The sequence below is a fragment of the Diorhabda sublineata genome, chromosome 10 (assembly GCF_026230105.1).
Source record: "Diorhabda sublineata isolate icDioSubl1.1 chromosome 10, icDioSubl1.1, whole genome shotgun sequence".
NCBI lineage: Eukaryota > Metazoa > Arthropoda > Insecta > Coleoptera > Chrysomelidae > Diorhabda > Diorhabda sublineata.
This window is the reverse complement of record NC_079483.1, coordinates 16097978-16122969: the sequence shown is the minus strand read 5'-3', so window position 1 is coordinate 16122969 and position 24992 is coordinate 16097978. Positions and strand designations below refer to the sequence as shown.

Genomic DNA, 24992 nt, shown 5'->3' with positions numbered 1-24992 from the left:
ATGCCTGAAGGGAAAATTGATGTCGCTGTTATAAAAGCGTAGGATGATTTGAAGTCCAAGGATAATTGTAGGTATAACTTATGAAATTATTCTTTTGTCATCGGTCCTTAATGTGAACATTTCAAATTAATCCGCCGTTTGGAAATTATTTAGTTCAAATACAGTAGAAATAATTTATATTTTTATTTGGTAGTTTGGACAGAAATTTAGCCTCTAAAAAGGACTGTAGGAGAGGAAACTCCGGCAACTACAAAGAACTGCAAGTTCTTACAAGAATACATCACGTACCTTAGACTGTTACAAATACTTCATCAATTAGTTATCAAGATGGTTGTTACCATATTAACTACAGCTCCTAAGGACACCTCTGATTGGTGCGTCTCTCTCAAGTAAGTATATCTAACAGGTATTATTAACTTGCTTCAAAATTTAATTTTGAAAATTATTTCGTTTGTTAATTAGGAACATTAGTTTTTTGCTGTTTAAATATATATTTCTTCTAGTATGTATAGATTGAGTAACAAAATGTTCAAGAAACTACTACTCACATATTTTCTACTTTTCGTATGTAACATTTATTGTAGTTGAGTCATTGCTTGGGCTTCTTTGTCTACAGCTGTTTCCATTCTTTCCTAACTTGCGTCTTCTGTTTTCTTTCCTGTAATTTAATTCTTCGTATTCCCTCTATTAGCTTTGTTTCTTCTGCCCGCTCCTCCTCGGACTTCCTTTTTTGTTTTTGTGAGTTCGTGCTTCATCTTCCGTATTAATCATCCTTCTCCAATTCTCATCACGTAGCCAAACCAATTTATTTGTCCTTCGATTTTTGTTTGAATTGATTTTCTCTTTCTGTACTTTGTATTCTGCTTTTTTATTTGCTGTAATTTTCCATAACTCCAAATGGCAATATATGTATGGCTACTTTTTTACACGTTTTTACACGTTTTGGTATTTTTGGAGCAGCACCAAGAACCGATAATCAATAGGTTTGTTTCAACACGTTCCAATAGGGCAGTTATTTTTGTACGAATGATTCTGTTTTGTGTTCCAATCGACTTAGGCATCGTTCGTGAACCGTTCCCGGAACGGTCTATTCGATACTTGGCTGATAGCAAGTACTGTTACAAGAACAGTGTACAGCCGGAGATTGGGCATAAATGTGATTAAATACTAGAGCCTAACATCACGAACCAAATAGCAGCGCTGGTTGGTGTTGCCTTCAGTTTCCATTAGAGAATTGGAATCAGAACGTGTTGGATCTCTTTGAGAGATGCTACAACAACAATTATCGGTCCTTTGCTTTGCAGAAAGAGCCTAAAATCACGAACCAAATAACAGCGCTGGTTGGAGTTGCCTTCAGTTTCCATTAGAGAATTGGAATCAGAACGTGTTGGATCTCTTTGAGAGATGCTACAACAACAATTATCGGTCCTTTGCTTTGCAGAAAGAGCCTAAAATCACGAACCAAATAACAGCGCTGGTTGGTGTTGCCTTCAGTTTCCATTAGAGAATTGGAATGAGAACGTGTTGGATCTCTTTGAGAGATGTTACAACAACAATTATCGGTCCTTTGCTTTGCAGAAAGAGCCTAAAATCACGAACCAAATAACAGCGCTGGTTGGTGTTGCCTTCAGTTTCCATTAGAGAGTTGGAATCAGAACGTGTTGGATCTCTTTGAGAGATGCTACAACAACAATTATCGGTCCTTTGCTTTGCAGAAAGAGCCTAAAATCACGAACCAAATAACAGCGCTGGTTGGAGTTGCCTTCAGTTTCCATTAGAGAATTGGAATGAGAACGTGTTGGATCTCTTTGAGAGATGCTACAACAACAATTATCGGTCCTTTGCTTTGCAGAAAGAGCCTAACATCACGAACCAAATAGCAGCGCTGGTTGGTGTTGCCTTGAGTTTCCATTAGAGAGTGCGAATGAGAAGGTGTCGGATCTCTATGAGATGCCACAACATTGAAACCAGTCAGTAGTTAGCACCTTTCTTTCTGGAAATTGCGAGCCATTAGATACCTCGATATCAACAATAAGGTCGATAGAGGTCAAGTTCTTCTGAGATTTAATTTCATTTTAAAGCTAATTATAAATATGAATATTTTGAACTGATATCTACTGTTTTTTATTGCAGAAAAATTGAGGATAAGAAAGAAAAACCTTCCTCAAACAGAGAGAAACATCAACCAAAAGTTTCTAATCCTCATGGAGCTTGGGGGCCTACTTTTAAAAATAAGGAGCATTTTGCTAGTCTACATTATTGTTAACATTCATTATTAATCTATGCTTATATATATAAAGGCTTATGAAAAAGTTATCAATTATTTCTTCAACCTCTTCGTAAATAACTGAAAGGTATTTATCCAAATATATCTACTCAAATATGAAGTCATTTAACGAGACCTCCAACCAGCTATATCTTCATAACAAAATGTAATATAATTTTTTTCAAAGAAAATTTATTAAAGTTAGTTAAAAATAAATTTTATATGCTAGTATTCTTATTCTATAACTTATTCTGCACTTAAATGGTGGAATAATGGTACTTTTGTTGACCATCAAGGTCCAAAAGTAACGGATAAATTTATTTTACAAGTAGGTACCTAATTTATTGTGATTGATATTGAAAAATAGTGGAAGAGTTTAATATTAATTAATCAAAGGGATTTTACATGTATTCGAGGTCGCACAATTTATTTATTGAGGTCACAGATATCGGTTTTACCAATAATTGGATTGATTGACATCCGGTTAAACTTTTTAAACTGGATTTTTGAATCATTCGAAACTGCAGCTTTTTTACGGAAACATATACATACCATTATCTTTCTCTAGATTTATCAACCAATTAAGTTAAACTAAACAGAGCTATATTAAATTATTAATCTACCCCTCAACATCTTCATTATCTAAGATTGAATTTTGCGTGCTTTAATTGAAAGTAATCGATGTTCAAATTAAAAGACAACTACAGCATTCAGTTTATATTAATATAATCTAATTTCAATTTTATTATGCATATTGAGTCACGAATTTCCATTAAGTAACAAATGGTTGAATCATTTTTTTTGGTTGTTTGTTAATCTTAACATACCACAATTTCTCGAAGAGAAGCAGCAATAGCGCTGACACGAAACCTAAAAAACATCAAGATTTATAAGAAAATAGAAAAATCGTAGATGGAGATTGGTTTGAAACAAATTAAAACAGGTTAGGATATATGGAATAGAATCGTTTGGGGCTTCCACCAGTTGCGCTGGTTCTTGATTCTTGTAGATTAACTGAATCTACAGGAATCAAGGGAGTCTCAAAGTATTGCCACAAAGAGAGATAAATAATAAAGAAGGTAGCAAGGTATACTAGGGATTAACGGAAGAAATGAAAGAAATGGCCTAACGTTGCAAAGACTGCGCGAATGAAGAGATTATGATGGCTTATTTTTCTTGTCAAATATTTTTAAATTGAAAAATGATCCAGTGCTTTTGACCACTGATTGTCCAGAAAAGTTAAATTTATACTAGTATAAATCGTTCATAAAAATATAAAAAAATATTTTACCCATTAATAAAACGAAAAAACTTCCTTGCATATCATCTAAATTAACTGTGTGATTACTGACTTCGATCAAATGTCTATTCTTCCAACATCTATCCTTTTTTGGTAAATAATCTTTGAGCCATTTCTCGATTAGCCCGACTTGGTGTAACTTCTTGATTCTGGAATTATTTGTTCCACTATAAATTGACCACTATCAAACTTGGTAGCAAATGAAGATTTAAAATATTCGAGAGCAGTTAAACCTTATTAAGTAGATAGAAAAGAAATGTATTGAATGCAACGTTTTCAATAACGAAATACTGGATATCACCACAGGGGTGAGGTGAAGATCTCCGAGTATATTGAGTGGCACAGATTGCAGAGTGGATTTCAGAGCTTGATAACCCAAACGTAAGATCCTCAATTTATTTGATTACTCTGTATAAACGTGGACTTTCAATCGCTTTCTTAGATGTAGAAGATTCCTTATTTTTAATACCATTGTCAAATGTGTTAATTTTTAACTATAATTACACATTTAAAACATTCTACTTACTCATCATTGATTTTTGGTAAATAAGGAGATTCAGGAGAGATCATTAAGGCTAATTTTTCATCAAAAAATTCTTCCAGACCTACAAATAAGAAAATAGTAAGTTAACTTAAGACTAAAAAGCTATATACTCCGCGACAACCTCCAGTCGTCTACAAGGCCCAGATTCGTCCATCTTTGGAGTACTGCTCGCACATTTGGAGCTCGGCTCCTAAGCATACACTGGGGATGCTCGACTCAATACAGCTGGCTCTGATTTACCGATACTACTACGCCAGAAGCTCTTCCGAGCTATCCAGCATAATCTCACCTAGAGCAGACGTGGTCCATAATCACCGAGCTCGCCTGCAGACTTCCAGAACTTCAATTTATCGGGACTATTGGGCATTTTTTACATAAATAAAAACTCGACGCCAATTAGTGGTTGATTAAACAAACAGAGACCTATAATAGGATACCACACCCCACATTGAGACTTCAATTGCTCAGTGGACCTCGAGCAACTAAATTCAGATCTATAATGCATATTATGGAAATCAGACATTTTTATAACTTGTAAAAGTGGGAAAAGAATTTTGAACAGTCCCTAATAATGGCCACCACTATCCATAGAGAATATTCTATTCGTTTTAAAGCTTGATGAAAAACTATATTTTAATTTTCCTATTTATTTAAACAGTTTTTAAGCCGTGTGGTGGATTTATACACAACTTGTATCTTACTTACAGAGTTTATATATACACTATGCTATTAACTATCCACTAACACTCAACTATACACTAAACTACTCACTAACACTTATATCATTTATTTAAATTCACCGTTTGGTATAGTTTTTATTATCCTGATGTAGGCTCTACGACATCAGTTTATCAGACTGATTCTCCGGCTGTTAGGGACTCGTTTTTATAAACTATCTGACTTTCACATTAATACTAGGAGGAAAATAGGACGCGTTTGCCAAATTTAAGCATCGATTAACATAATCGAACAGGACCGACTCCACGATCTATATCAGTGAACGAGTACATAACAATATGATAAGGATACAATGGCTTTCAAGATACAAAATTTTGTATTCTTGTCTAGCAATGTTCTACATAATTTTATTGCTTTTCCTATAAACTGAATGTTGATCAGAATAGCCTGATAAAGAGTTTTGGATACAAGAGAGACGAATTTTCAAAAACCGTAATCAATTCTTCTTGGGTATCCGAAATGATAACTTGATAATCGTGTTAGTGTAATTATGAGCGTTGGAGTATTGTTAGTAAATAGTGTGGAAATTCTAGTTTTGAGACTACTTTACCTAGAACAAAATCACATCGGCTGGTTTTTAAAAACTGCTCCTTCATGATAAACTGCAACTTAATCTTCCAATCGATGTAAGCATGTTTACCTTCTCGGATACTGTTAATAACAGCCTTAAAATCAGTTGATGTATGCTTCGATTTTCCATTCAAAATTGTTTTAAATCGATATTCATTAGAAACCTGAAATGGATCAAAATTTAAATGTAATGTAGTAATTCTGATTAAAACGCAATAATCCAGGTATTAATAACAGGTTTCTATTATTCATAATTATCTGTCAATGAACATCACCTTTAATTCCTTTTCCAAGAAGCCGCCTTCTTTGAAAGTCCAACTAACTGTATCTTTATGTGCTATCAATTGTTCTAGGTCGGTTATAGGTATATCTATTTTAGGAAAAGTAAGAAAAGCAACGAGATTTCCACAGTATGTGGTAGCCATTACAAGTACCACCAACCACCAAGCTCCTACCAATATTCTCGCACTGTCAGCATAAGGTAGATGCATTCCACCTGAAACACATATGTTAACGAATTGAGGGGTTGGTGAGAGTGGATTTCTCGGAAAATCATGTTCAAAATGTTGAAGCTGATGTTCAAATGACCATTCTAAGTCATTATTCAAAAGGCCAGACCTATCCGAAGAGTCTAACACTCCGCCAGACGCAGTAGAAGGTCAAATGCACTGAGAGAGCATTGCTCAGGTACATGAATGCATTTAAGAGAGTATTCCTGCTGTTTAAATTTTATAGTTCGGCCCGGAATAAAGTTTTTTACATTTTTTTCTTCATTTCTTAATATACTATTTATTGCAGGCAATTTATTGCGTCGTCTTCCAACATTTGATGTCGTTTCTCGACTCTTCTTCTCCGTACACTCTTTGGAATGGTTATCAGTTGTCATTACCCATTTTTGGAATATTGTGCCAATAGTACTATGTCCAGTGATAACTCCAATGGATTCACTGTATCGGGAATCTTATTACCTTTTTTGTATTCCCTTTATCAAACTTTTTGGAGATCGTACAATCACCATATACCCTGATGTTTGGCTCTGGTTTCTATATCAATAGCATCTCTAGATAATTCCATTGGTACTACTGCTGTTCTGTCTGTTTAAGATTCTCTCCACTCGTTCTACCTTTAATAAGCCAATTCTGTCTTAAAATTTCTTTCTACTTCCTAGTATCCAGGTACCCAGAAGAGGCTTCCTCCATTGTCGCGAATCCAGGACTGGTATATTTGGATACTAACCTTTCAAGGAAATCTAAGTTGACGCAAAAGCTTTTGGTTAGGAGTCAAATTTTTTGGCACCAGCTTTGCACAGACTTTTGTCATGAGTAATTCCACGTGTAAAATTTTTCTAACAGTCTAATGAGCATCCGGATGCTCAATCGACGATCTGCACGCACAATTTGGTTGATTTTGGTCACTGTTTCCGGAGTTAAAACAGTCACAGGGTGATCTGGGCGCTGGTGATCTTCGGTGCTCTCTGGGCATTCACTAAAGCGCTTACACCACTCAAAAACACGCCCACGAGATAGAGAATTGTCCCCATAGACCTCTTGCAACAATTTATAGCACTAGGTCGGAGTTTTTTTCAAACTAACAGGAAATTTGAGATTGATACGTTGCTCGGCACGAGAAAAAAAGTTCCTCTCAAACCTCTTCTGCACAAATACTACTACCGTCTAGAGCGCCCTCTAGGCGCGCAGTCTCGTTATTTAATAGCCAGACCTCGTAACCTATTTATGTATTTTCTTGTTTCAAAATTTAAAAAGACACCTCGACAGAGCTTCACTTTGGCGATAACTGTTTTGGATGCCAAGAATTTTGGAAGTTTTCGAAATTTGTAATTATATTTAAATGAGTGATCGGAGTTCAAGGATTTTCACGTGTTCGGATGATTGATGAAGTGAATCAGTTTTTGTGTTATGACCTGTAACTTGGAGGTTCCAAATAAAGAGACATCTTACAGTACTTAATCATTGAATCAGTCGGGCAAAAATCGTTAAGGGTTGGAAAGGTCTAATTATTAACTTGTAAATAGGAAATGGAAGTAAATCTAAAAATATTGTTCATACTTTACCTTGCTGTAACAGAGCTCCATACATGTACCAAATACAGTTCTGTATAGAAGCAAGTCCTCCTTTCATGGGAATACCTTTGTATTCGTAAACAGGACTAGAACGATGAATGAAGTATAGAAGAGGACCCATCGATATTATAGCTGCACATAAACCCAACCAAGTCTGGAAATGAGTTCAAAACACGAGATTTTCAACCAAAACTATTAGGACTTTTTGATAACAATCCTAATATTATGTTTATACAAACCTTTTTAGAAGCCACTAAAAAAATTATTCTAAATTTAACAATAGATAGTTATTTTTGTTACTAGTTAAGAAAAGAGCGATATAACTCAAAAAGTTGACTTGGACAATATCGCTCTTTCCATAACGTTAGTTACAATCTAATATAATAATCTAATGTGGAATCAAATGTTAGAAGTATTGATACTATGAAAGAAAACAACGTTTTTTCAAAATAAGTCAAAACAAGTCAGAAGTATTCACTTGAAATGACTCCAGATAGCGAATTAGACATTCCATTTGAAGTAAGAGACATGTGATCAAAGAAAACACAACTCTTCTTATTTGTCAAGACAACTGTTAGACACGGAAGCTTTAACAGCATGGAAATTATACTTCTGAAAGCTTTAGCATTGAGTATAATCGGCATAGAGAATGTCATGCAGAAGTTTATACTTTGGACTTATAATTCGGTCAATTTAGACATTCTAAGTTACATAAATTCTTATCAAGCTGTAAAATTGTTTAAAATACAAATACGTGAATGGGAAAAAATTTATTCAAGGTCAAAGGTCAATAAAATGAGTTTTTCGCGATTATCAGCAAAACGGTGAGTTTTATCATGAAAATACCTTAGACAAAAATTGTAGATCATAAAATTATCTACAAAAAACGTATTAATCCTTTTTTTCTTACAAACCATTGTTTCTAAGATATTTAATGGTTTCACCAATATATTTTCAGCAGTAAAATTTTCTTACAACATTGAAACGAACCGAGACTTGTGAGTATTTATAAGAAATTTCTGTTGACTGATTGGAACTGTCATAAGTTCATCAAATAAATTATCAATTAACGAAGATGTTGCTAAAGTTCGACGATGTTGTTCTGCAGCTTTGGTATTTCTCGTGCAATAATTATAGTTTGAAACATTATAACTTTTACAACTTTTTAAATCGTTATATCTCAGAAACAGTGAGTGATAGGAAAAAAGTATTTATACGTTTTTTGTAGACAATTTTATGGTCTACAATTTTTGTCTGAAGTATTTTCATGATAAAACTTACCGTTTCGCTGATAATCGCGAAAAACTAATTTTTTTGACCTTTGACCTTCAATAAAAATTTTTTCATACACGGAAATGATGTGGAACATCTAAATTTTATTTTCAAATGTATTTTAAACAATTTCACTGATTTTCAGCTTTATGGGAATTTACTCTTATTTTTTGGTCTAATTTGACCGGACTATTAATAGATAGACAGCATCGCATACTTTTGTAAGAGTAATGACGATGATAAATATTTTTTGAGGAAAATGATTATGTCCAAAGTTATATTGGAATTTCTGGAACCGTTTTGGATATTCACTACCACTACACCAACTCTCACAATTACACTGTTTGACGCGCGTTTCGATAACCAAGTTATCGTCTTCAGAGAGTGAAGGTAAACCAAATTTTACCTACGTGTTTGCTTTGTGAGAGCAGCAGTCAAAACTTACTAGTTACGGATGGTGATATATAAAAATGTAGTGTTTGCATATCTAGCTCCTCAGATTGTGGCATATTAAACTATGCATAGTATATAGTACTTAAGATTATCTAAAATTAAGATTTTTTATATCTTTTATTTCATCCATGATGTAGCTTTCTCTGGCTTAATGTATTTTGAAGACAGGTCGTTTATTTTTGAGTTAAATCGTTATTATGTAAACTATCAAATATTAACAACACAATTATCGATTTTGGGGTAAATATATTTGTTCGAGCGTTCAAAATATATAAACTTACGTCAAAATTGAACGGCGATATAAATAATAAAGCTCGACTCAACTCCTTAGGCCTCGCTACCAAAAAAGTATAACTTAGAATAGCTATAGGTTTAGTGAAGTTTACTACACTCTTCAAATCTTCCGTTACCGTAACTGCACAGGCTGCTAAAGCTACAGTCTTATTCTTTAATTGGTCCAAAAGTGTATTAGGTACTTTGGTGGTTAACTCACTGTCTATATCGAACGGAGAAGTAGTCGAGTTTACTGGAAACAAAAAGCAAAATTTGCTGATATAATCAATGATATTGAAGAAACCAACTGTTTCAATTGACCAACATTTAAATATCGTAAGCTAAAAACAAGAAATATTTATATATACAAGTGGTTAGTTGGTGGAAGTTGTTGAATATTACTCTAATGGAGATTTATGAGATAATATATTGATGTGGAAAGAAATGCAAATACGATAGAGCGTCGATTATCCGAAATAATGTTGTCAGAGATTTTTTCATATAAAATGAGGGAAAGGAAGATCTAAAGCAACAACTTTGTAAAAACAAGTTTGTTTATTCATATAAACATAGATTTGCATGGTGGAGAAACGAGTGTTATCAAGTATATACATATAAATTGTTCAATTCAGCTATATATACATAATGAAAAGAACAAAAATATGTATTAACGTGTTTTTTTTTTAAATCAAAGTAAATCTGATCAAAGCTTTATCAAAATTAATGCTGTGGCATAAAGAAGTCTTAATACTTGTCTGTTTCAACGTCGACCATGGAGAATAGACTATATAGTCTCCATGGTTTCTATGTATGTATTTATTAATTTTCTCTAGTTCAGGAAGGGTTTTAGAAGGTAGAAGCTAGTCTGCATCACCTTCAAGTGTCGAATGCTTTAGTATCGCATTTTTTCTTCAACTTACTTGTATTAGATTTATCAACAGCGGTTAGTCTGAAAGTAAAATTTAAATTCTTCGAAAGCTCTGTAATAATGTCGAGTATAAGTCCTTTGTATTCGGTGATATCCCCAGTTTCATTGAAAGTTAATATTTGCCAAGGAGGGTTCTGAAAGATAATGAGTTTACAATTACTTCAAACAACTTGCTTCTAAATAATCTGTATGAAAACAAGAAAACATAAATATCTAAAGGCAGCGGCGGCTGGTGTTTCTGAAAAAACTTACCTTGCAGAAGTTTTGTCGTTTTCGTCAAATTACCAATGATTTTATCGATTTTTGTGCTTACATGATGCATTATTGGAACGATTTCCACGGAAAAAATATGATTCACCAAGTTCTACTTTACGTGTTTACCGAGGTAATTATTATACTTAACTAATTTACATTCATTATCTTTGAAGAAGATTCGCAATATTTCAATTTTCATAAATGTCTCGATCAACTTAAAACGATTCAACCAAGCCAATAATTCTCAAATTTATCGACGTGTATTCATATTTCCATTGATGAAGCAATGAGAAATGTAAGTCACTGTGATATTCATATTCATCATCATAAATGTCTAAGCAGCATCTGGATTCATCCACTACAGTCGCCTTTGGCTTCACTGTCAATGCTCCTGAGTCAAAGGTAAAACTGAATAGATGGATATGAAAAAAAGTGGAAGGACACTTCCAGGTTTTGTTACTACTGTCCTTCTCGATTGACTTCAAGCTAATAATCTTGACCCTTTTTAGTTATGCTCAATATTTCAAAGCTCTGGCTATTCGTGTTTGAATTTATTCGTGCCATAACAGTATGGACATTCCTGTTTTGTCACCAGCAGTTTCTCGGAATGAAAGTTCAGTTTTTAAGAGATCAACAATTCGACTTCCAATTTCCTGTATTTTTCTGCCAGTTTCTAGCTCTTACCTTTATTAGGTCATCATCCACCTCTTTTAACTATTTTGTACTAGGCCTACCGCGTCTTTTTCTACCACTGGGATCTCATAGCATCTTATTGTATGCCCTAGATTTTGTTCCTTCTCTCCTTTCATGCCTCAACTTAACTCGAGATTTGAATTTTTTTTACAACATCTTCTCCGCAGAGTTCGTCATTTATTTCTCGCCCTATATACTCCTTGACGAATTTTCACTGAATCCTTTATGGTTCTGGTTACCTTTCTTTCGTTCTACCAAATTTTTTCTTCATCATTTCTTGTTAGTGTCATTGTTTCAGCTTTCCATCTTGTTTAAAATTGTCTCCATTATAGATTTTCTAGTTAATTTACTAAGGAAATTTCTACTATAACTTAACTTAATCTATCAACTCACATGGAACGTCACCATAGGCAATGCTTTACCCCTAAATCCATGTGAAACGTGTAAAAATAATACATCTGTCATTTCAATTCCATCACTAGGTCTCCAAACACCAACTGGATGAAGTTTCGGCGATGACTTTTCGCCAACGGCCTGATATTCTACACCCCAAGTTTCTCCAGTTGATATTTTCCAGTAAGTACAATTATCACAGACGCCGTTTTTTGAAAGATGAATCTTAAAAATATAATAAAAGAATTAGAAGACAAATTTCTAAGTGATAGACTTGGAATCACATGAAATTAAGTTTAAGTTTATTGATCCGTTTAGGTTCAGCAACAAAATTTAATTCGATTTTACTCGTAAACTGTATAGTACTTGATGAAGGCTTCTTCAACAATTAAAACTGTATTTGAAGTCATGGCCGTTGACCGAAGACAGAAAATTTGTTAAAATATGGAAAATAAACTAACAATCGGATAATGTCGAAACAATTTGTTTTATTGACATTAGTACTTTCTATCTTAATGTAAATGAAAATATTTTTATGCACTCGCCTACTGTATGGACCGTGAAGCCGGTCCTGTTCGGTTATAATGGAAGTCTAAAATTTGGCGAATACGTCAGTTGGCGGCGTCTTTGATATAAACATTTTATTAGAAATAATTTCTAGGCAGATCTTTTTAACTATTAGTTTTTTTGTTTACTTTCTAGAGTTCTAGAAATGTCCATTTTGATATATATTCGAACTTGTTTAGATACAATATACAAAATTTGATATATTTGAGTGACGCCAGTTTTCGAATAATATTATATTTTTTCACATCGCCATTAATATATTCTCATTTTTATAATCTGGTTTAATTCTTGTTTAGGTTAACAGAAAATATACGTACTTTCATATTTTTCAATAAAAAGTCTCTCCTTTCACTTTTGGTAGGCCTTATTGCCTCCCATTCCTCTTCCGATACTTGACTAGCTGTATTGAATTCCTCAGTTATGGCTTGATCTATAGACCTAGTAAATGATTCTAGCAATTCTTTTATATGACATTTTCTTCCCCCCTAAAAAATATACGTACCAAACATGGAGTAGATAAAGTGGTTGCAATGAAAACGTATGTAGATATATTTGTTTTTCCTAAATCGTGTATCAGGTTTATCGGAGATGATTAAGTTAATTGCATGCTATTAGGACCTTAAGGAGATTATAAAAGAAAGGTGACTTGGGATACCCAATAAAAGGTAACTTGGAATTCCTGGAGTCGAAGGATTATTGTTTTATTGGGGAAGTTGTTCGGGGAAATGTGTATTTTGCTGACTGACTTCCAGCTCACGTTTTTGGTTCGCTGATCTTTGTGTTTCATTTAATTATGTTTCAACCAATATCTTCTGGGGGGAAATGGGGGGGCAGACTAGTGTTTACCTGTGTGATACGTATTTTGGAATGATATTTAAAATTATTTGAGCACCAAACTATAGTACAGCCATTCAAGCTTAAGATCGACCGAAACCTCGCAATTTTAAAGACCTTCATCGAAAATTTAGAATTAAATTAATCTCACCCTCCTCTTCAAACTTGACTTGGTCGCGAAGTTTGCTTTTTTTTAATGGGGGAAAATCACCCCTTTCTCCAATAAATTGAAAACTAATGAATTAAAACGGTAATGGGCTACAGTTATGTTCTAATATAATAAATTTTGATTGTTTTTTATCATGACTTTCATATTTGGATATTTTACAGCTCACCTACCCTAAAAAACAACCCCTCATACAAAGATTATTTAAAAAATGTGGTAAAAAACATGAATTTTTTTTTATTTTGGATCGTAATAAGAGAATTTCTGTACTTCAACTATAAGAAATCTGACCCTCAATATTTTTAATAATGCAACCACCAAATAAATACTCCAAAAAGATCAAAACTTAGACGTTTCGTGATTTTTCACCATTATCTCTAGGTTTTTTAATAATAACTCGGCTTCCCTATAAGGTTTTTGCATTCATCCTTAAATCATTTTGTGGAGAATTTCATAAGCTACAAAACCTTCTAGGCGCTTTCTTCAGAGAATTTTGATATTAAAGAGTAAAAAAGACTCTCCCTTAGCATTGAAATCAATACTTTAAACGCTTATATCTCGTTTAATTTTCAAGCTACGTGAGTTTAAAAAAGTGAAATAACGTTTTCTTTAAAAAAATCGAAAAAAAATCACATTTAACCACGTCTTCCAAATCAATCAAACTTTTGGAACGTGTTGTTAGGGCTTAAACAAAGATAATTTTACATGGGCTACGATTAATTTTAATTTTGCCGCACATAGTATCAAATTTACCGACATTTTTATATCAAATTCGAGTTACTTATTTTCGTCATAACTCGCTTAATTTGCATGCTAGACGGTTTCATAAAACCTCATTCTAAAGTACTGAAAAAGTACTTTAAAAATGTTCATTACAATTTTTTATGAAAAATTGATTGTTTTTCCGTTATTTGAGCTCAAACCTCTGCATAAATTTACGAAAAAGAAAAAATTAAATTGGCTTTCAGTGATTCATTGGTTACTAAATTTTATTTAGAAAATTTAATTTAAACAGACTAATTTCTTTGGTTTTTTATAAGCTTCAATTTTGATAAGAATAATTTTCGAGTTATTCGCGAAAAAATGTTGAAAAACGTGTTTTTTTTTTAATTTTCAATCGCGAATAACTCAGAAATTATTGAGTGAAATGAAAAACTTCATTCCACATTTTCTTCATAAAATTCAATTCTCTATCAATTCCTGGTTTTATTTTGAAATTTACACCTCCGAGTAAGGGTGGTATTCACTCCTGGGGTAGAAGTATACATCGGCAGGTTTGTTATTTGTTTGTTGTTTGTTATTGGCATCATTTTTGAGCTTCTGTAAAAATTTCAAACTAATCCATGAAGGTCTTTGAAATTGCGAGGTGGTTTGCTTGGTTCACTGTACTATATGTATTGTCGCGTCTCTCTAATGCAACGTAGGGATTATACTCACAGCACAAACACTGGTCGTAAAACTGGAATTGTACAGAAACGCTACGTTGTCTCCTTCCTTCAGTAAATTTTCGAAAACGTGAATATCCTGAAAGTGACGATTGGTATCCGATATAATATACATCCATTGATTATTTATACCGGCTATTTGTAAAGATTTAGCATATTCCATCAAAATTCCGACAATATAATAACTAGCTATGACCAGATAATTACTACCAACAATTTTTGGATCAATAGTTGAAAGTACGGTCTTCAAATCTATTCGAGATATATTCGATTCCAATTTCATTAAGGATATGCCTGAAGCTTTCGCGCTGCTGGTTCTTCGTTGAGTAATCGATTTTATAATTCGAGTTATCATATCTCTGCCTAAAATTAGACAATATAATTCCATCCAAAACATCTACCAGAAAAGCTAGACAAATAGATGTGCGTGAACGGAAAGATATTGAAAACAGTAAACTTTCGCGGATGCCACCAAAAAAATAATGATTGCACTAAATTCAAAATCAAAAAACATTCGTACCCCACACGTTTTGATTCGTTTCACGGGAATTTATTTTGAAATGTCACAAAGATAAAGAACCTAGAGATGGCAGCACTGCATTTTCAAATACTACCTTCCTCAAGTTCCTCAAGTTCTGACTGGAGTGACAAAATATGATCTACTATGATTTCAAAAATGGTTTAAGTAAACAAAAAAGTCTTGACCAGATGCAGATGCGCATTTGGTAATGATAGTAATATCAATTTCCTAATAGACTTTTATCTCAAATATATATATAGCGGCGAAAGAAAATTAGTTTCAAAGCATAATGACTAATTACATAAGGAGCTAAATGCAAACAGGACGATTTTTTTAATACCTATGGCTTCCTCAAACTGAAAGTGGTGATATATTTATTGAAAACGCTCTAAAGCCATCATAAAATCTAATTTCAAACTTACAGAATGTTTCAAACCGTGTCTCGTCTCTTTCTTGTTCCAACCAAGATGGAGGTTGTCTTGCAGAAGGATTAAAATGTTTGCTTATTTCTGATTTTCAAAATGTATTATACCCAAATCAATTTTCCCAATGCTATTAGCGTTTAAATTGATAAAATTGATATAGCCTCGTAATAGAATATGATTTGTACAAGCTTCATAATCCTGAGTAATGTATTGGTCGTTTATAGAAGGGAAACTGTTGATTCCTGTTTTTGCGTTATCACTGCTTATGTTTCATTTAAATATTACTTGGTTTGTGTTTTGTGTTTTATATATGATGCAGTTCTATATTTGTAAGTTAGTGACCCTGTCGCGGAGACTGTATAGGAAGGAGGACGCTCGCTATTGAGTTTTCTGCTGTTAATAAGTCCGGTAAACTTTATATTTAATTATTCTATATGGACAGTTTAAACGGGAATGTCCCACTATTGAGGTGCCGAAAATACTTTCTCGTTCCAGATACTTCGTACATGTTGCGCATGCTTGAGAATGCGCAGAACCTAGCTGGAACTTCGGAGGATAGAGAAAGCGTTATCATTCTGTCTTCTTTAGTCGGGGCAGCTTCCAGAAATTGACCATATACGTAGAAGTATTACATACATGCGGTAAACTGAGGATACATTTTCGTAAATATGCCACTAGGGCGTCTATTTGTTGTTCTTTAGTAACATCAAAACAAATAAGTTTCAAAAGTTATGTACAATTGAATTTTGTGATCATTAATAAACAGTGAATCGTTGTAATTTGGAGATAAACAGGGTGTTTCTAAATTCCAGCATATCACCCTTAAAAGTGGTGACTAAAATTGAGTTTCTATTTTCTTTCTAAAATTTCAGTAAATCTAAAAACTTGGAATCTGTAATTTTCGTGCACTCACAAATCAGCAACCCTTTATTACTTTATTTCATATCATAAGTTTCTTTCAAGATGAAGTTTTATAAAATAAAATTATAACTTGAAATCCTTTTTTCCCAAAATAACCACCTCTAGCCAAAATACTTGAACGTGTCATGAATTGCCGTACACGTTAAAATATTTGAGGTGTATTTTTTATGGTGTCAAATAGACTAACGAGTTAAGGTAACCCCATAAACAGAAATCACAAGGATTTCACTCTGGAGATCGAGGAGACCAGTGTTGGAACCCTCCTCGACTAAACCAACGTTGGGATACGTTGTATCTAAATGTTACCTAGCAGTCCAACTGAAGTGTACGAAAGAACCTTCGTGCATGATCCCCATGTTTCGTCCGATATTGAGTGAATGTCTGCAATTAGTTCAAGGAGATTATTTTCGAGAAAACTGTGTGAGAAATTCCATTTGATATTTGCGACAGAGAGTATGGTCCAATGAAGTTATTTTCTCTACTGAAATTTTAGAAATATTATGCATTTTGTCTCAAGATGTCTAGCAACCCATTTACCGTGCCAATTGTTAAAAAAATATAGAATTTTTCGGACCCACCCAATTGGGTTTTGAAATTTCAACATGTACTATTTTCTTGTACTAGATCTAGATTTTTACGATCACTTAAAACTTAAAAAAATAGTGAACAAAAATACTTACTAACAGTGGTATCGTATATCATCACCAACGTTTTCCATGTATAAACTCCAGCACTACGTAGATCTAACATTATTTGAGGTAATTCCTCTCCGATAGAAATAAGAGGTATCGTTATCGCAGTTTCGGAAGGTAATCTTGGGCAATCTGAATCTTAATATGAAAATTTTCATTATTTTTTCTTATATCATGCAAAAATTGTGAGGATTATGAACAAAGAGGGAAAAGAAGTTGAATACCTAAGACAAATCGTTCCCCAGTTAAAGGATTGTTTGTTTATATGTCACAAAGTAAAAAGTTGTTGGGTGATACTAATTGTATAGAAACGTCATGACACCAAGACTTAAAGTAACTCATTTGTACGCATTCCGAGAGGATTTTCGCCTAGTGTTACCTTCGAAACGAGACTAGGAAGTCTTGTCTCGCAATTAAAGTCTCGTCTGGTTTTATGACTGGCACACATTTCACAAAAACCTCGCAAATATTTCATGTTTCGATAACATTAGAGATAATTAGAATAATTAATAATTATTTCCCGTTTTTATAGGGCGAGATTTGTGACGTCTCGAAAGCGAGACGAGACGAGAATCTCGCAAACGAGAAGAGAAGTTTCCTTTAAATGGCTTGGCTGCCAAATGTCATGAAAACCCTTTATCTTACAGATTTTTTTGTCGCTTTCGAATTTAGGTAGGTTCGTTGTACTAGAGTATGCTTTTCAGCTTTGTCTTATAAAATTAAAGTGATTGAGAAAAATATGAGAAAGTTGTTGAAAATGTTGATAGTATACACGGGAAAGTTGACATATTTTTAGTCAGAAACTGAAATATAACGTCAACTAAAAAGAATTTTCGGATTCTTACTTAATATTTATTATTATTATCCATCAGTGCAGAACTTTAGTGGTTTTGCCGCAAAAAACTTGTCAAACAGACCTTTCGTAACCCTCTAAAAATATATTAATGTTTTCTACACTTCTATTCATTCTAATAGAACCGGTTATATGTTTGTTTAGCGATACAACTCATGTCACAATGTCAAAATGGTCCCTTAAGTTTTCACCAAACGTATTTGTCTTCAAAGGTGGTCTGTCCAAGTTTGTAGCCACTCATCCGCCCACAGGCCCCGAAACTGCAGTGGGAATTACTTAATTGCAGTTCAAGGAACACTTTAAGCAATGAAAATGAAAAAAAAAAGAAAAATCATGGCTCCAGTCATACCAATGTAAACAAGGTAAAACCTGCATGGGTATGCGTAAGTCAGGTGTCACATATACAGGGCACTGATCCGGACTGTAAGTTCTATGGAATAGAGAAGCAAATAAATGAAGTAGAAGCCTTAGTGTATTAATGGTCGTTGAACCGAGCGGATCCTTTCAAATAGGAACTCTACTGATCTGATGCTCCAATATCATTCAATGATTGAATGAGATGTGGATTTGGTCCCGGGATATATTTACTATCCCCTAAGTGGTCACCAAACGTTTTTGTCTCCAAATGTGGTGTGTCCAAGTTTGTAGCGACTCATCCGCCCACAGGCCCCACAGGAATTACTTAATCAAGGAACACTTTCAGCAATGAAAGTTAAAAAAAAGAATTATGGGTCCAGTCATACTAATGTAAACAAGGTAAAACCAATATCATTCAATGATTGAATGAGATGTGGATTTGGTCCCGGGATATATTTACTATCCCCTAAGTGGTCACCAAACGTTTTTGTCTCCAAATGTGGTGTGTCCAAGTTTGTAGCGACTCATCCGCCCACAGGCCCCACAGGAATTACTTAATCAAGGAACACTTTCAGCAATGAAAGTTAAAAAAAAGAATTATGGGTCCAGTCATACTAATGTAAACAAGGTAAAACCTGCATGGGTATGCGTAAGAATCACTGATACAGGTCATTGATCCACACTACCAGTTCTGTGGAATATAGAAGCAAATACATGAAGAAAAAGTCTTAGTAAATTAATGGTCGTTCAACCGAACGGATCCTTTCAAACAGGAACAATTAGGGGTCGTTTAGTATAACCAGTGGTAATGGACTAACAAGCAAAAGGAACAACAGTGTACAGAGTAGAGCACCAACACCTTATAAGGGACTTTGAACTTCTTTCTAGACAATTATAAGAAGAAACCTATTAAATATTGTCGTTATAAAAATAAATTTTCATCAAGTGTGTTAGGCATAGTAGAATAGCGATTTAAGTGACGAAAAAAGCGTCAAGCAAAGAGACCTGCTTCTGTTTGTCTCTGTCTACATGTTTTTTGGATAAACTTTACTTTTTATTATTACGTATTTGCTTGGAATGGATATTTTTTTAAGTAAATTCACTTATAACATTGCTCATTGTCGCATTACTTTTCTACTATGTGGTGATTTATAGAAATTTATGAGTTCCTATTTGGTATTATTCTCTTCGGTGTACTATAGAGTACTGCATTAAGAAGAAATGAACTATATGCCTTGTATGCATCTCATTTCTCTTACCTGTTAAAGCCATGTGAACCAAATTTTCAGATTGAGTTAAACTAAACAGTTTCCAGGTATCATAACAAGAAGCGATGCTCAAAATAGCTGTCAAATCTAAAACGATATATAAATGTAATGAAAAAAAGCGTTTTCTCAATTTTGTACCTTTTCGAACGTTTATTCGAGTCCAAGAATACGAATATACATTAACGCCGCCGTGTTTTAATATTTCGTGTTTAGCGTAAGTAAGATAATCATCTATTTCGGCTTTCACTTCGTTATAATCTTCATTAACGAATTCTCTATCTATGACAACAGCTGAAAGAAAATCAACACTGAAGTAAAACAGTTTTGTAATCTGCTTCAGGTTTAAAACGAATTATTGATAAAAAATGAGGATAAATAAGGGTGGTGTCACATTAGCACTAGGGTCGACTTAAAAGGAAACGCCAAATACTTTTCACACCCTGGACAACTTTCCATACTTTTGTACTTCCGGTTTAGAAGGTTCGATAGGTACAGGAGTGAGTATGTTAATTTCTGTAGCCTTTCGGGCTTCTTAACCAGTACAAAAAGAAGAGTTCTCGGTGGAGATGGAGCCTTGATAAATATTACCTTTAATTTTTTACAACCGCTATATGATTAAGCAGATGAACTTCCTCGGGTTCTTCATGTGCAGCACGAACGTATACACGTTTATGCGCAGCAGCCGGGCCAGATTGGATAACGGTAGGTCCTGAGGAATAATCACGGAAAGCGTACTACCAGAATCGGAGCTACTTGGTTTCCAAAATCACCGTTTCCGAAAGTACCAGTCGGGAATTGGGTTTAAATTTGATCATATGTAAGAGAATTTTGGTGATGGGTAACTATAAGGACTCCTCTTTCTCGAAATTTCTCTAATGACTTTTAGCAAACAAATGATTTTTGTACTAATTAAAGTTCACTATCTTACGTTACGATATGACCAGTATTGCAAAAGACACAGGTAAATAGTTGCTTCTATGAGTTCTTTCGCTTTTATTGGATTTGAATCGTTTAGAAATACAGGTGACTGCAGTTTTATTTGAGATTTATTACTCGTAGATGCATAATTCATCAACTGTGAAGATGTTATACACTTGTACCCAGCATATTTTAACATTTTAATGCATTAGCAGACTCGAATCTTGCTTTGAGCATTGGTCAGGTCATGCGAGATCCAATAGGAATAAATTTTCAAGCCATTTCGAAATATTTTTCAAAATACGATCCCATTGCATCAGTCCACTTTTACCGTCGAGATTTCAATCGACATGGTCTTCCTGGAAGGCTTCAACGGAGATGTCCTTGAGTGACCTCATCGTAACGGTTCTAGTGTTGTCTATGGTCTCCAAATGTTTTCCTTTCAGTGATCTTTTGAACGAAAGTACCAAAAAGAATTCTGCGGGACGAAGTTGGGGCTGTAGACAGGCTTGGGTTTGACACTGATCTAGTTTTTTGTCAGATAGTCGGTCGTAGGCTTTCGACGTAACTTTTGAAGTGTCATCAACCTTTTCCCGGCTACTCCGAGAGACAATCATCTCCAAAGGCCTCCTGAAGAAGCATTCCAAAAGTCATCACTGGCGTTTTCTTGAGTCTCCCTTAAAATTTGACCGCGTGCTCCAGCTCAATCGTTTTTTCCATCCTGATTTGCTGTGTTATCAAGATCCTTCTCTACCTAGTTCTACGCTCAATCGCACATTGCGACATGTAGTTAGTGAATAATTAACTGGATTAGACCCTCTAGCTGATAAATAAAAAAAGTAAAGTGAAAACCTTCAATTGAAATTTATTAAAAAATGAAAAATTAAAATTTTGGCATAAATCTTGGAATTTTTTTTTTCAACTTAATTTTTTTTGTTCCTTTTTTACTGTAATAAAAAAATAGCAAGCTCACAAGTTAATTCAATCGAAAATACTATTATAGAATGAAACAAATGCAAAATCACACATTTTCCAGCCAAATTTGGACCCGCGACCATTTGACTGCAAGGCGACGTAGTATCCTTGGGACCCTAACTGCATTTTGGTTATAAATCGTCGCGCGACAGATTTAATTTATAATATTATATAGTTAATTTAATTAATAATATTCAACAGTCAATGTTAAGTCAAATAGAGCCAATACTATTAATTTAATCAGTTGTTTTCTCATAGTTTTCATTTTCTTTATAAATATTATTACGAAATTAGTGCGCCGTCTTTTGATAAAATTATGAACCTTAATTGAATTAAATTGAATACTTCATGCAATATTATTAAATAATTCACAAAAGCGAGAAAGTATTTGAAAGTTTAAGGTTGATAGAAGTTAGAAAATTCATGAAACAGAAATACTAAACTAACTAAGGTAGTAAGCTAAATAAAGTACAGTAAAAAACAATTATTTTTCTAAAAATGAAAATAATTCCTCACCTATCGATGCATTAGTTGTCAGTAAAGAGGGAAAATTTTCCGTCAATCCAAATTTTAAAAACGTCAGGAGAGTGAACCAAACAGACACTTCAAGATACATTTTTTCACTAACAATCCCGTAGCGATTTTAACGATCAAACTTAATTAACCAATCAATGAGAACCTCGTAGAATTACTTATTTTGTTAAAACTCACATTTGTGCAGGTGCTATGAAGGGATGTTTAGAAAATAAATAAGCTTCCGTTTGTCTGAGAAAAAAGGTTAACTTAAATTTTTTATGAATCAATCTAGCACACACGAAATCAACATTTGGTTGAGAATTATTGAAAATATAGTAGGTTAGAATATATATGAAGTTTCATAAATAGAATATGGATATTTTCTAGTATTTTCTTGTGTGTGTATAGATGTAGTAAATATGGAACGTTTCATTGTATATTTGTCTAAATATTGCTAAGCAAAACCTTCCGTAATAATATTGAAAGAAAGTTTGTATGTAAATGGAGATGGAGATGGAGATCTGTTAATCCCACTCCTCTTAAAAACCGGATGGCTGCCATAGATCTTCATCTTCTATTCCTATTTCATACGCTCCCAGGTGCCCCCAGGTGTTCTGGATTTCCATAGAGTTTCTCACTTCGAGAGAATGTGGATACAGGTTTCATCCTCAGTGCAACAAAATCTACCGTCTTCAGGTGTCTATTGAGGGACAGTGCCTCGATAGGACTCCTGTTAGTATTCGTAGGCTGCTTTTGCTTAGGTTTGGTTCTGTGCCCGTACCCTCCTATTCCAATTCTGTCTGCTGCTTTAGATCCGTCCGTATACCATTTAATGGCATTTCTGTTCATTTCTTGGATGGTTTTTGATCCCAATTACGTCTACAGCCTAGAATTGAGGCATATCACAGGTTTGGTTATTATTTAGGGACGGTTTTTCTTTGGTAATTTCGTCTCTGAATATTTCTAAGTGATTTTTTCTCTGTCACGCTTTCCAGTACTATGTGGAAGATTTATAATCAGTGCAGTGTTGGGCATGATTTCATGGTTGCACATATGCAAGCCAAAATTTGTACCTTCGAGAGATTGTTCCTGGTATTCAGACTAGTTCTAGTACCCCAAACCACCGCCACATACAAGGGCGGATTCCGGGGTCTTGATAAAGGGGGAGTCATTAGTATTAGGATGAGTCCTCATCCAAAGACATGGCCACAAGTTAATTATGTTGTTTATGACATTCATATTAATTAGTTTATGTTAGATTCTTCTACTTCTTAGTCCTGAATTTCCTGAGCATTTGGCCACATATGTGATGATTGGTCTTAAAATTGCCGTATACAACCCAGAAGCGTTACTGCTCAGATTTTCAATACTACTTCTTAAATATAATATAAATAAACTGGGGAATCATCAAATTAATTACTGTGGTTGTACAACAGAAGCGATCACTACACCTCAATAATTGAACAACAAAATAGGAAAAACATTTGAAACTTCAAGCCGACTGACAAGTTACATTAGAAGAAATAAAATTGAAGACGAAAGAATAAAGTTTATGCCATGATAATTTTCCAATCTTAATTTAAACACTTTTAGATTTCTGTTTTTCCATTGTGGCGTGTTCAGACGCAAATAATAATCTGAGGTCAACCTCAAGGAGCGTCAACAGATTGTTCTCACTGTTATTGGTTTACGAGGGTGGTTTTAATGTTATTTTTCATTCAGATGTTAACAACTTTTTCGCTACGGTGACTATATTGTTAATTTTTGTCGTGTTTCTACAAAATTTTACATAGCGATATATTGTTACAAAGAAAAGCCTCTAAAAGTGTCCAAATGTTTACGGATGATACTAAATGTCGAGAACTGTCATTTACTGCAACTACTACAATATGGTTATTAAAATCCGTGTCTTTGTACTGAACGATTGTGGTAAGATAACTAATGATGTAAATATTTCAATCTGGTATGCAATATTTTGCATAGAAAGTTATATATGAAACAGCTTTCTGCAGGGTGGGTGCAATGAATAATTGAAGTAAAAATTGTGGTCTAGAGGCTAGATTCAGAAAAAAATTAATTCAATTATTTCAGGATTAATGAGTACACATACAGTAGGCTTTCATTGCTGACGATGATTATTTGGAATGATGTACAAATGGTCCAAATACTTCGTATCCGTAACTGAGCCCTCGAGTGGTATTGGCAAAAGGCTAATTTCTCATTCGTGGTCGTTTGGTATTAAAAGGCATTACAATGTGGATCATTACATAATACTGATTAATCCGAATATCCTACTCCGATTCTGTATCATCCCTATATGAAAATCTACCGAATTTTTACAATAATAGACTGGATTTAATTATTTGCATCGAGGCGCTCCTTGTTCATCTCTTCGCTCTATCCCATCGACCTCTAAACACGAAAAGGCAGTGGTAATGTGAGCGGGTGTCTTTAGAGTTTGTTATATATATGTTGAAAAGCATTCGGCTTAGAATATCTACCGTAGTCTTTATTTTTCGTATTCTTATTGAAAATCCTATTAATTTTTAAAACAACTGATGTACGATTATCTCCATAACATTTTTAATAAATATGATATGATATTGGCATTGTCATGAGCTTAGAACACTTGCTTGGATGTGATCTTATATAGTAGATGCTTCAGTCATTATTTATTGCTACGGCAATACCATCGTCTGCATAAAACAACACTTTAGGAAGCGGTGACCCATTCTGTACCCTGCATTGACTTGTTGACTTCCTCGAAAAT

General features: G+C 34.0%; 2 protein-coding genes across 2 annotated transcripts; one reads left to right on the top strand and one right to left on the bottom strand.

The window, feature by feature from the left end:
- LOC130449859 (uncharacterized) lies at positions 1 to 389 on the top strand. Its single transcript, XM_056787901.1, has 2 exons — positions 1 to 38; positions 194 to 389. Exons 1-2 carry the CDS (start codon positions 1 to 3, stop codon positions 291 to 293), a joined length of 138 nt encoding a protein of 45 aa, XP_056643879.1. The 3' UTR covers positions 294 to 389.
- A 2590-nt stretch (positions 390 to 2979) lies between these two features.
- On the bottom strand, positions 2980 to 20032 carry LOC130449950 (ionotropic receptor 93a). The gene is made up of 14 exons (XM_056788070.1): positions 19952 to 20032; positions 19805 to 19900; positions 17324 to 17473; positions 14770 to 15140; positions 12650 to 12817; positions 11766 to 11990; positions 10417 to 10558; positions 9505 to 9749; positions 7490 to 7652; positions 5694 to 5914; positions 5399 to 5582; positions 4093 to 4171; positions 3558 to 3715; positions 2980 to 3136 (listed from the first exon to the last, which is right to left on the bottom strand). The coding sequence occupies exons 2-14, from the start codon at positions 19815 to 19817 to the stop codon at positions 3039 to 3041; spliced, it is 2217 nt and encodes a 738-aa protein (XP_056644048.1). The 5' UTR covers positions 19818 to 19900; positions 19952 to 20032; the 3' UTR covers positions 2980 to 3038.
- Between the last annotated feature and the right edge of the window lie 4960 nt (positions 20033 to 24992).